Source organism: Cheilinus undulatus, linkage group 22 (genome assembly GCF_018320785.1).
Source record: "Cheilinus undulatus linkage group 22, ASM1832078v1, whole genome shotgun sequence".
Lineage (NCBI taxonomy): Eukaryota > Metazoa > Chordata > Actinopteri > Labriformes > Labridae > Cheilinus > Cheilinus undulatus.
The window spans coordinates 34,831,285-34,844,536 of NC_054886.1; the positions used below are offsets into that span (position 1 = coordinate 34,831,285).

A 13,252-nucleotide genomic window follows, 5' to 3' on the forward strand; every position below is an offset into this window, starting at 1 on the left:
GGTCTTTAAATGGGCAAAAAGTGGCAAAAAAATTGTGAAAAAGGGCAAAATGAGGAAAAAGGAAAAATGAAGAGGCAAAAATTTGGGAAAAAATTAAACAAGTGGTATTTAATGGCAAAAGGTAGCTTAAATGGACAAAAAGTTGCAAAAAAGGGCAAAAAATGGGATAAAAGTGGCAAAAAGACGTCACAAAAAAAGGGGAAAAGGGATATTTAATGATGAAAGGTCGCTTAAATGGGCAAAAAGGTGAAAAAGGGCAATAACGGGATAAAATTGTAAAAAATGGAGAAAAGAGGCAAAAAGAAGTTGTAAAATGGCCAAAAAAATATGAAAAAGGGTATTTAATGGTGTTATAACTGAATAAGAGGGAAAGGCAGATGTTTAAGGACATTTGCAAACCAAAATATCTTATTCTTAATATATTGTTAGAAATGTTTAAAGATTAGACATAAATGTTTGAAATGTTGTTTTTTTAATTTGAATCCTTTTTGTGGGTGGGGGTCCACCAAATGAATAATTTCTTCTTAGGGGAGGCTCACTCTCACACACTTTGAAAACCACTGGCCTACTTTAACTTTTTTTTTTATTGCCACTTTTCACCACTTCGATTGTGGTTCTTTTTCAACAGTTGGGCTCTTTGTTGGTCCAGGGTTGAGTAGCGCTGCCTCAGAGCGTCATGTTGTGATTTCCGTCACCAGGTGGCTCTTCATGTGCGTTTTCAGACAGTGGCTCTGGGTAAAGGCTTTATCACAGAGGTTGCACTTGTACGGTCTCTCGCCGTTGTGCGTCCTCATGTGGACTTTCAGGTACACTTTTCGAGCGCACGCTTTCCCACAAATCCCACAAACAAACGGTTTGAGGTCTGAATGGACCGTCACATGGTTGTCCAAATGAACCTTCCGTTTGAAGGACCAGCCACAGTCGGGGCAGCGGTACGGCGTCTCCCCCGTGTGGACGCGCATGTGAACCGTGAGAGGCCCCTTGGTGGTGAATCCTCTCCCACACTCGCCGCAGTGGTAGGGTTTCTCGTTGGTGTGCGTCCTCATGTGGATCTGCAGCTGCTTGCTCGTCAGGAACATTTTACAGCAGACGTCGCAGAGGTAGGATCTCTCTCTGTCTGTGTGAATCTTCTCGTGCTGTCTGAGCGTGCCCGGCAGTTTGAAACTCCTCCCACAGACCTTACAGCTGTGAGGTCTCTCCCCGGTGTGTGTCATCTTATGGCGGGATAAGGACCTGTAGTCACTGAGCGATTTACCACACACTCCGCAGAGGTGTGTGTGAGTCATGCGGTGAGCCTTTAACTGAGACCTCAGCTCAAACACTTTATTACAAGTGTGGCATTTATGCAGCTTTTCAGCCTGGTGGAGTTTTCTGTGATTCTCCAGAGACACAGTCAAAGCAAACCTCTCAGAGCAAACGTCACACTCGTATGGTTTCTCTCCTGAGTGGGCGGCCACGTGCTCATTGAAGCTTGGATTATCTAAAAAGGACTCTCCGCAAATGTCACAGTCATCAGTCCTGTGATTGATGGCAAGATGTTCCTCCAGTTCCTCTACAGATGCTAAAAGTTCACCACAAACTCCACAAAGAGTTCCAGAGTCCTCTACATGAATCCAGGCGTGTTTGACGAGTGTTACCTCTGATTTCTGCAATGCTGCACAAACTTTGCAGGTGGGATCGCTTCTGTCTTCTGCCCTGTTCTCGTTTGTCTTGACACCAGATCGTCTGGGTTTTTGTCTCTTGGGAGTCTCTGAAAACAGTTCAGAGTCGCTCTCTTTCAGCTCCTCCACATCCTTGTCTGGTTTCCAGTCATCATCACTGTCATTTACACCTCTTTTGTCTTCCTCTTCAGTAGGATCACTATCACCCACTTTACTCTTAGCTGCAGAGACAGTTACTAAGTCCTCACATGGGTCTGGAATTCCTCCATCATTTTCATTCCCGTCTCCTGTTCCCATGTCTTTTAGATGTGATGTTGAGCTGCTTGACACCTCACCTCTACTGCCTCCAACGTCCTGAACAGGGCTGCTGGGAGAAACAAAAACAGGAGTTACGGGGGCGCAAAATTAAACGGAGTTTCTAACTCAAAACTAAATTGCTGATTACTGAAAAATTACTGAATTGCCCAGCCCTACCTGCTTGAATTCCTTTCTTACTGACCTTGTTTGAAGCCTGCTTTCATCACATATCAACACAGCAGAGGCAGGCCGAGAGTCTTTTTTCTGTAGAGGATCAGTTCCATCCTGGTTAGCCTGAGACTCCTATTAAAAAAACAAAAGTTTCAAACTTAATTTAGGCTCTTTTATTTCAAAAGCATGATGCATACTTTAAAAAAACAACCCTAGTGCTAAAAACCTGAGTGATAAGGTTTTAGCAGTTTAACAACTACAGAATACGTCGGTCTACCTTCAGTCGTACGTAGATCGGCGACTTCTTTGATTCTGTGCAGCTCATGAGTCTGTGGATTTCCTCTGGTGTCACCGTCGTCAGTTTTAAAGGCTCTAATCTTCGTCTCTGATCAGACGTCAGGATGTCGAAATGTTTGTCGTCTCCAGACAGCTGAGGGAAAGTGGACCTTAGGAGGTCCAGGAAGTCTTTCTCCTGTAGTCCTCGAGGACAGTTCAGCTTCAGCAGCGGGCATTTCTTAAGAACTGGTGGAGGAAAAAAGAGAACCAGGCTTTACAGATGTCAACAACATACAGGGTTTATTTCTTATTTCTACTTTCTTTCCGATTAAACAAAGCCAAAGGTGCTAGCGTTAAATCTATTTAAGTCCATTTTTTCAGAACTTACTGTTATTTGAGAGCACACTGGTTTTAGGGTCCTCTAGGATCCGGATTCTGAGGGCTATGTGGTTCTGTGTTTCACTGATCTGAGGTCTGCCGGGCCTCCTCTTCTTAAACCGAACCCTGGCAGAAAAGAAAGACAAAGATGGAGTGCAGGTAAATAAACTGAGAGATGTTATTAAAGTGAAATAAAACTATGATTTCAAAGCTCCATACCCGATAATTCCCCCCTCAGAACTTCACAGAAAGAAATAGTTTGCTCTGAAATATTCATCAATTATTGCTCTATATGTGGTGTTATGCTGTCTACATGAACAAAAAACAGACTTATGACCATTGTTTATTATGTCCTCTAGAAAACAGCACTATAACCTGTTAACCAGTGTTAATACTGTGTATTTTCCTCTTTTCTTATGACTTTGTACATACTTTTGTGATGTTAATACTATATTCTATATTTTTATGTTGCATCTATATTCATCTATAATAATGTTTTTAAGTTTCTAGCCTCTTAGTATTGTTTATTGCCTATTTTATATTTTTATTTTTCCTCTATGTCAGTGCTTCCCAAAGTTTGGCTGGGGTCTGCTGGTGGGAGAAATTTAAAAATATATATTTGTATCATATTTTGAGTGATCATAAAATACTTGTGTTATTTTAGGACTCAGTGTTAGAAAAGCAGAAACAGAATTTTTAACTCATGTCACCTTTATATATGTTACTGTGTCTGATTTATACAGCAGTGTTATAGTTAAATTGGTGTTGGATTAACCTTTGTGCCCTCCTCTGGCATTTTTGGACATTTTTTCTCAACTGTTCTTTTTATTTTTTATTTGTGATCATTTTTTCAGTTTTACAGTTTGTGACATGATTTTTTTTTTTGAAGTTTTATTTTTGGGCCTTTCATGCCTTTATTTGATAGAGGAAGGACAGTGGACAGACTTGGAAACAGGGAAGAGAGTGGGGAAGAGTTATGCGGTGAAGGGCCACATGCCGGATTCGAACCCTCGCCGCCCGCGTACATGGGTAGCGCCTTAAACCGCTCGACCATCTGCGCTCCCTTGTGGCATGAATTTTTACAGGAACTTTTCTTTCTAGTTAAATTTTTGAAATCCAACATGTTTTCTTCTTAAATGTCATTCATACTCTCTCAATGAATTTACTACCCTCTGGACACCTTCGAGGCAAAAATGTACACGTACAAAAAAACTGCCATTAAATCAGCATACATCAGTATTTTTTCTACTTTTTCTCATGAATCTCTCAAACAACTTCAGACCTGCTCAAAACTACCAATAATTCAATAATTCTCAGAATTTTAACCCTTTTAAACTCACACAAAGCTCTCCATAATATAACGGGCAAAAATACCAGAATGTGGTGCATGGTCCTACAATGAGTAAATGGTTGAATCTGGTGGAATATGGTAAAAATGTCAAATTTCACTAGACTTCTTCACATTGAAATGCTGACATTAAAGAATGCATGATTTTATACTGCAATGACAGTGAGATTAAAAAACCTGGTTTTAATGGAAGTCAATGGGGGCATTTTTGCCTCGAAGATGTCCAGAGAGTTTTTCTAACATTACGTAAAAAATATTAATGCAATCAAATCATTTTTTGTTGCTAATCTTTGACCCATCCAAGACTCTCATCAACACCAAAGCCCCATCTTTCTACTATTTATCATAGGGGGGCACCGATTGCAATTTTCTGGCCGATCACTGATCACCGATCTTTAAAAAGCCTGACCTGTTGATTCCGATTTTGGCCGATACCGATTTTTTTTTTTTTTTGTAACTGACAGCATACACCTTAAATGTTCCAATCTTGTTTTACTGAATAACAGTGAACAGTACCCGTGAAACAATACAAACTTGTTCTTTTAACTGCATGAGGTAGTTCTCTCAAATATAAATGAAAAGTTTAAAGTATTGCTGTCCAAAATACTAAATTATATCAGTTCCTTTAGTCTTTCATTTTTCACATTTTAGTAGGTAGAGGCATATGAAACCAATCTTATCCACCGATCTTATTTACAAGGATCGGCCGATCTCCTCAAATTAAGGAAATCAGCGCCGATACCGATTTTCGCCGATCGATCGGTGCACCCCTAATTTATTACGTGGAAAATAATTCGCTTTTTTGTGTTTTTTGCAAAAAAAAAAAATCAAATATTTCAAATAATCAAACTGGCATTAAAAGGGTTAACATTCTGAGAACTTTTGATTTTTTCGTAGTTTTGAGCAGGTCTGAAGTTGTTAAAAAGATTTATGAAAAAAGATGGAAAAATACTTTTGTATGGTGATTTATTGGCAGTTTTTGTACGTGTACATTTTGGCCTCGAAGGTGTCCAGAGGGTGCCCTAATGTTAAAGCTGGCACTACATAAAAAATACAAGTGCGATGAAATCAGTTTTGTTGCAAATCTTTGACCCATCCAAGACTCTCATCAGCACCAAAGCCCCTTCTTTCTACTATTTATTCTATGAAAAATAATTCACTTAGTGTTTTTAGTAAAAAATAAAATATTTCAAATAATCAAACTGGCATTTAAAGGGTTAAAATCTTGAAAATTATTGAATGTTTGGTAGATCTGAGCAGGTCTGAAGTCGTTCAAGAGATTTATGAAAAAAAAAGTAGAAAAAAAATTAACATACAGTGGTTTAATGGCAGTTTTTTGTACGTGTACGTTTTCCTCAAAGGCGTCCAGAGGGTAGTAAATTTGAGGAGGGCACAAGGTTAACTTTGTGGCCTCATACACTTTCTCAGTATTGTTGATGTATCTTAAACCAACGCATCTGTACCTGTTTACGAAACAAAACTATGTTCAAAATTAGCAAAATAAAAAGTAAATATTTGAATGTCATACCAGGGTTTTTGGTGGGCCCCAGCCTGCTGAAGTTTGGGAGAGGTTGCTCTGTTTTTTATTTTGCGCCAAACACCGAGTCAGACTCTTTGTGTGCAAAAACACACTTGGCAATAAAACTCTTTTTGATTCTGATTTTCTAATGGATTAACAAGACATTTTCCCATCTCACCAGCCTTCCCAGTCCAAGACAGATGTCCCTAAGAGGCCAGTAAAGCGTTTCCTATCCTATCGTACCGTGATGGGTTGGTATTAGTCAGGTCCTCCTGGGTCCCATCCTCCTCATCATCACACTTCTCTTCATCCAAAAGCCTCTTACTGCGCCTTCCATCTGAATAAAAGGCAGAAATCATCATTTTCTCTTTAAATCTCTTATAAACTATGTGGATTTACAGATTTTTATTCACAGTTTTATTTGGACATGGTGTGGATGTCCAGCATTTTAATAACACTTTAATGTGGTGGTAAACAAAACAAACAAAAACAACAGGATCAAGACAATATTACCCATCTTTATTACAGATATGATTCAGACAAGTGGATTATGAACACTCAGGCCGAATTAAAATGAAACTCAGGCTGGTAATATGAAAATAAAGCTATTTTCCCAGGATGAATGAAAATACAGTAAAACCCAGTTTAACGTAAATGACTACATCTTTGAATGAAGCTCTGAGCTCCAAACCAGTTATTTCAGGTTTCTTCTTGTAGATATAAAGGCAGAATCACTAGTAACTGACCGGTTTGGTTCGCTGTCAGCTGCGGCTCCAGGAGAACCTCCAGCTGCTTCCTCTGCCGGTCGATCTCCTCTCTGAAGCCCGACGCCTCCGCCTCATACTCGGCTACGATCCCGTCGACCACCGCTAAGATCTCCTGGGAGACAGCGGAGAGTCTTTCCGTCACAAATCCTCTCAGAGTCTCCCCTTTAGACATTTTAACCTGCTTATCAGCTGTTCCCGCTGCTATTTTACTCAAAAATGGAACAAATCTTCATTTGCTATCAAGTAAAAACACTAATAACTGTTCATTGTTGAGCTAGCTTGAAGAGCTAACGGTTGGGTGTGTGCGTAAATTTTTTCCGAGTAGGAACCGAGACACGACCCAAGCGTTCCTGTTTCTAACTCGTCTTCTTTTGGTTGTCGGGGATTTTTTTTTTTTTTTTTACAAGATATGATAATTAAACAAAATTACGACGGAGTGTTAGGGCCACAAGAAGAAAAAAAAAATAAAAGAATTAATTTTTTTGACTTTACGAAAATAAAGTCATAATATTACGAGAATAAAGGCGTAATATTACGAGAAAAAACTCGTGATGATACGAGGAAAAAATATCGTAAAATTACGAGAATAAAGTCGTAATATTACGAGAATAAAACATTACAAGAAAGAAAGTCTGTCGGGGCGCCGCCTCCATTAAAATGATCAATGCTGAGCATTTTCTGAAGCTATACTTTAGTATCGGTTTCACAAATAAGGAAATACTTCATCTTTTGGCACATCAGCATCAAATTATTATCAGAATCAGGACAATACTCCGTCGTAGATCCACGGCAGACTGTCTTACTTGTAATTTTTTATTCCCGTTTTTTTCTTGTAATATTACGACTTTATTCTTGTAAATTACGATTTTTTTTATCGTAATATTACGACTTTATTCTCGTAATTTTACTTTTTTTTATCGTAATATTACGACTTTATTCTCGTTATGTCAAAAAATATCCTTTTATTTTTTTCTCTTCGTGTGGCCCTAATACTCCGTCGTACAAAATAGCGACCTATCTAAGCGTGATTCATAAATATTAAAATAAATTCTCCGTTAAATTGTCTATTAGAAGTTTTTTTTTTTCCTATTGCTCTGAAAATGCTTTGCATTTCATAAGGTAAGAAAGTGCTAGTTTAAAGCTAACAATATGTTTTGCAAATTATTTTGAAAGCTTATTTATTGAATATATTTTTTAAACTCTTTGTAGTCAAATACCTTTTAAAAGTCATAGTCGGCGACATTTTAAGGGCACTGTTTTTTAAATTTGTGGTCGTAAGGCCTTCCTGTCCAGTTGGGTGGCTTTTCACTTGCTAGCTAGAGATAAATATGCTCAAAAAAGAAGATAATGGTGGTTTAAGAAGTTTAAAAGGTATTGAACTCCTTACTGAAAGACTCTTTTGTAGTCTTATCCCGCTATGTAAGTGTGTTTTTTTTATTTTACCATTAGAGTTACTGGCCTACTACTGCTTGGATTCTGTCGCCTTCTAGCGCGCTAAACATGGGTCATCCGCCATTTTTTTATGTAGGTGCGAACAAAACACAAGGCCTCTGTCCTGTTCGCTGGAAAGATCTGGATCACACTGCAATGTCCTGCAACTCTGGGGAAGCAGGATACCCTGGTAAAACGTGGGAATGATTACCGCCAAGTCCTATAGTTAGTATTTTCCTCGTTGTATTTTAAAACATTGAAATTTTAATGCACTAACAGGAGTGTTCTACATTTATGAAAAAAAAAAAGAAAATGTATAATTTGGCTGATTAGGGTGTATGAAAAACAATGAATGTTAAAGAATTTGTATTTGCTGAAACTGCATGAAATTTATTTTTATTTTTCCCTGACTAAAACCACACTCACTTGCCACTTTATTAGGTACACCTGTTCAATTGCTTGTTAGCACAAATTGCTAATTAGCCAATCACATGGCAGCAGCTCAACGCATTTAGTTATGTAGACGTGGCTAGGACGACTTGCTGAAGTTCAAACCCAGCATTAGAACTGTTCAAATCTAAAGACTAAGACTGTAATCAAAATAGCTGCCAAAATTTAAACCGCTTACTCTGAAAATATTCAAAGTTTAAATGTCTTTTGTTACTTTCTCCAAAGCTGCACACAAAAGCTTCATGCAAAAGTTTCAACACCACAATGTAAAAATTATGCACTTAAAGTCAAATTTCAAATCATGTGCTTGTCAGAGAATGCAAGAATTCTTAAATAAATGAGTAAAAGTTGTGTTTTTGATGCATTTTATTTCTTTTACAGAGTATCAACACAAGAGGGAGCCCTTGTAGAAGAGCAGCATGCTGTAAATACATCTATCATGGCAGAGACACAATGGTATATCAGACTCCAAAAACATACATTACACAGTTCATGATGCAAAAGTAACTCAAAAAAATATATCAGTCTCATTTTGGAGTCTTTAGCCTTTTATTTTTTGAACTGTGTTGAACCTGCAGTGTTAGACAGCCATGTTAATTAATACCTTATTTTAATGGAATTATTTCCAGTAATGTAAGCTTATATGGATTTTATTGTGGCCATAAGTCAAGATGCAAAAGTCAAGGCCTCTTGGAGCTGAAAACACTGAAAACCACTGGGTTAGGCTATCTGCTTCATGTTTTTGGACTCATTCAAAGTGTGAGGCGGGCTTCAGGGGAGGCGCAGAAACATAAACCTGAAAAAGGTGATTTGCTTTGCTAACCTCTGCTGTGCATGGAGCAAAATGGATAGACTTATAGTTACTATAGGGACTATGCTATAGAGCAGTGTTACTCAACCAAAGAGCCAAATTATTGAAAAATACCTTTGCAAGAGCCACAATCTAAGAGGTGAAAAGGGGCAAAAACAGCTTGAAGCAGCAATAAAAATGGGTTAAAGGTGGCAAAATGGTCAGAAAGCAGCCAAAATTGGGTGAAAATAGGGAGAAAAAGAGGAAACAAGTGGTACGTAATGGCAAAAAGTAGTTTAAATGGGCAAAAAGTGGCAACAAATGGTTTTTAAAAAAAGGGCAAAAATTGGGAAAAAGTGGCAAAAAGATGTTGCAAAAATGAGCAAAAAAAGGGGAAAAAGGGATATTTAATAATGAAAGGTAGCTTAAATGGGCAAAAAAAGTGAAAAAGGGCAAAAATTGAATAAAAGTGAAAAAAATGGGGAAAAAGAGGCAAAAAGAAGTTGTAAAATGGCCAAAAAAATATGGAAAAAGGGGTATTTAATGGCATTATAACTGAATAAGAGGGAAAGGCAGATGTTTAAGGACATTTGCAAACCAAAATATCCAAAATACATTGATCTTTAAACATGTTTAACATTAGACATAAATGTTTGAAATGTTGTTTTTTCCACTTTGAAAATCCCTGGCCTAACATCTTTGTCATGCTTCACTGACAATGATCTGATCTCGATGGTCTTGGCCCACCAGGTGTAAACCTCTCCTCTTCAGCAGTCTTCCTCATCCTTGAGTCTCCCCGTCTCCATCGTCTCTCTCTCTATTTTCACCGGCATGCTCGACTTCCTCGGCTTCTTCTTTGGGATGGGGTCCCCTGAATCCCACCTCCGCTGCTCATTGGTCAGCGGACTGATGCAAGCTTTGGTTTGAAGTTCATCCAGAAGACCTTCATCGTGTGAAACAGGTTCACCGGTGAAGCTTGAAACGGCAGTGTAGGGTGGGTTAGGGAGGGATGCAGGTGGCCTGTGGTTGGGGTGAAGCAGGCCCGAGTATTGAAAGCATTCTGTTACTTCTTCTGTTGCGGGTTCAACCAGGGAGATGAGGGAGGAATGTGAGACCAGTGAGGAAGGGTTCTGAGCTGGGAGAAGTGGAGGGAGGTTGGACCTGTAGGCGGAGTCACTCAGGGTGGAGCTCTGGTTGGTATCATGGCATAGAGGCTGAGGAGAAGGTGAAGGGGAGTTGGCAGGAGGTGGTGCGCTTCCCTGGAAGCCTCGTTGTTCGCTTTCATAGCACATAAAATCATTTTTAAGGGTTTGTTTGTGTGCGCTATCATCAGGCTGCCATAGTGTGTTGCCAGTCTCCTTCGTCCTGCAGATCTGAGCGTGAGCGTTGTGCAGGCTTTTCCGAGCATTTCTGTGAATCAGAGATTCAGGGTGGATGCTGGAGTGTGGGTCGGCGTTGGCTTGTCTGACATCTCTGCCAGTTCCTGTGTGGAGACGGGGGTTGGGGTTGGCGCTGTGTCTGTTCCGGCTTCGCAGAGAGCTGAACACCATGGAGCAACCGGCCACCGTGCAGCGATGTTTGATCTTCAAGTGGACAGCGTTGTAGTGGATCTTCAAAGTTCCTGCGCAAACAGAAGCAAAAAGGTTCTGAGGAAGGTAAAACCATGTCCTGCATGCTTTGAAGGACAAGTTTAGGATCTTGAGTTCAACCTAGTTTGGCATAAACAAAGAAGGAATTCCACAAGAGTACCTTGATACAGACAAGATGGCAGACATACATCCAATCCATACCGGAAGTCTCATCCGTACGTCTAAGGTTAATCTTAGGCATGAAAACCCGAGTGGTTAGGTTCAGGGTAAGGCGGTGAGGAAGGTGATAAATTTGAGATCCAGCACCAAGGGTTAAAAAAAAAAACCGACAAACACTGGCAGCTGAGTCCAACACGAAGAACAAACTTCCGCTTGGGACTTCCGGCATGGATTGGATGTATAGTGACGCCCATGTCGGCCATCTTGACTGCACTTGAGTCCGTCTCGAATTCCGAGACATGAGATCTGACATAAATCTTACCGAATGACCATTTTACATTTGACTAGTTTTTCCAGCTATTTTTAATAAAAATGACCCTTCTGGAGGGACCTGACCCCACTCTCGGAATCACTGAAACAAAGGATGCCTAGGTTGGTCTTGTCATACCCCAGGACACTGGATCGCTTCAGGATCTCAAGCTGGATCTTGTAAGCCCCTTGATACAAGCCAGCCTATCAGTTCACACCTTGTGGAACCCCAGTATACAAGATCAGTCGAGGAACAAGATGCAAGAATATCAAGGATCTAAAAGTTGACTCTGTGGAGCCTAGAGACTCCAGATAAGGGAATCTCAAACTGGAATCCTAGAACACGGTGATATAAGTTGATTTTGGAAAATCGAAGCCCAGGGGACTCTAATACATCTGTGGTGCTTCAAAACAAGATTTCAGCAGGTTATCTCTACTTGCAGGCGGCACGGTGGCGCAGGGGTTAGCGCTGTTGCCTCACAGCAAGAAGGTCGTTGGTTCACTTCCTGGTCAGGGCCAGGGCCTTTCTGTGCGGAGTTTGCATGTTCTCCCCGTGCATGGGGACTCCGGCTTCCTCCAACCGCCAAAAACAAGTTCATTAGGTTAATTGGTGACTCTAAATTGCCCATAAGTGTGAATGTGAGTGTGCCTGGTTGTCTGCAATTGATTGGCGACCCGTCCAGGGTGAACCCCGCCTCTCACCCGATGACAGCTGATATAGCCCCCCCCCCCCCGAATTAGCGGTATAGAAAATGGATCTCTACTTGCAACATGGGGATCTAGCATATGAAAGCACGGCCGTGTATTGCTCTGGCCTCCTGCCCCATCTCTTCCAGCTAACCACTTTTAAGATGAATATCTTCCCGGATATTTCTCCCATTCCTATTCCTCCCTGGGTCCCGGATAGTCCTCCCATTTATCCCTCCTTGTAGGCAGCACTGTCAGCAGATGACTGACATACAGTTGGGATCCCTGGTCTCTGGCACCTTTATTTTGGGGTCACAGGCTGAAAAGGTTGAGAACCCCTGCTTTAAGTAACAGTCAACATCCAGGCCTCACGAGAGTATAGTTAGACCAGAAGGACCAAGGACCGAAAGACTCTGACTTTTGTCTGCTAGCCAAGAATTAACTGGGTCATGCAAAGCCAAAAAACATGAGAACATTTGAGGACTTGGAATAGTCTTTTGGATTCTTAAGACAAAAGAACAGTCCTGGATCTTGAATGGGACCCACCTTGATCAAAAAACATGAAATCGACTAGTGGTCTCTGATTAGATCTGTTGAATACCAAGACACAAGATATACTGCTGCCAAAGCTCAGGCCACCTAATGGGGCCCTTTTGAGCCCTGAGATACAAGACTAGTTGTGGAGCTCAATTTGGACCTTGTGGAACCCCAAGAGGGGAGCAAAGGTCTTAGAGATCTTGTAGGACCTGTTGATACAAGAACAATCTCTTAGCTGTGTCAAGAAGCATTCAAGGATCTTGAATTGAAATTGGATCTCGAGGAACTCCAAACCCCACATGCATTAAGTTTGAAGGCGACTTTACTTTGACTCAATAAAAACTAAATACGGAGAAACCACAGTAGTTGTACCTTTGTCATAGAAGCTTTTCCCACAAACACCACAGCAGACCCTCCCTTTTCGGCCTCCTGCCGGTGAGAGAGAAGGGAGGGTGCAAAGGGATGAGGGCAGAGGGTGGAGGGAAGACGAGAAAGAGGAGGCAGGAAGAGGACAAAGGAAGGATGAGGAGAAAGACGGAAGAGGACTGAGAGAGTGTGGAGATGATCCTGGCAACTTTTGGGAAATCTTCGGGGCAGAGTGGGGAATGGAGGGAGCAACTGGAGAGGAAGGAGAGATGAATGAAGAACTGATGGAAGGAGAGGGTAAGGAGGTGTCCTCCTGGTTGGAAATGCTTCTTTGAGGGTCATAGTCCCTGTCATGGAGCCAGGGTTGCTGATGGCCTATTGACTGGGAAAGGTTTGGCTTGTCAGGGTCTGCTTTGATTTTTATTCTTGGTTCATTTTTGGGTTCCTGATCATTCTCCTGCTGTCTTCCAAACCCCTCCTGTCTGAGTCTTACAGACTGTTTGGAATTGCTTGATTT

General features: G+C 40.8%; 1 protein-coding gene across 2 annotated transcripts; it reads right to left on the reverse strand.

Moving 5' to 3' along the window:
* Positions 1–499: 499 nt before the first annotated feature.
* Positions 500–6,718, reverse strand: LOC121504221 (zinc finger protein 37-like). 2 transcript variants are annotated; one of them, XM_041778904.1, is made up of 6 exons: positions 6,397–6,718; positions 5,894–5,987; positions 2,794–2,909; positions 2,407–2,651; positions 2,161–2,261; positions 500–2,025 (listed from the first exon to the last, which is right to left on the reverse strand). In XM_041778904.1, exons 1-6 carry the CDS (start codon positions 6,587–6,589, stop codon positions 675–677), a joined length of 2,100 nt encoding a protein of 699 aa, XP_041634838.1. In that variant the 5' UTR covers positions 6,590–6,718; the 3' UTR covers positions 500–674. The 2 variants fall into 2 exon arrangements, with proteins under 2 accessions (XP_041634838.1, XP_041634836.1); XM_041778902.1 differs by having other exon boundaries at positions 500–2,028.
* Between the last annotated feature and the right edge of the window lie 6,534 nt (positions 6,719–13,252).

Excerpts from the sequence above, each read along its gene's own strand:
- LOC121504221 (XM_041778902.1), bottom strand. The coding sequence starts at position 6,589 with ATGTCTAAAGGGGAGACTCTGAGAGGATTTGTGACGGAAAGACTCTCC. Across the intron at positions 5,988-6,396 it reads GCTGACAGCGAACCAAACCG|ATGGAAGGCGCAGTAAGAGG; the intron begins GTCAGTTACTAG and ends CCTTTTATTCAG. Across the intron at positions 2,029-2,160 it reads GAAAGCAGGCTTCAAACAAG|CAGCCCTGTTCAGGACGTTG; the intron begins GTCAGTAAGAAA and ends TGTTTCTCCCAG.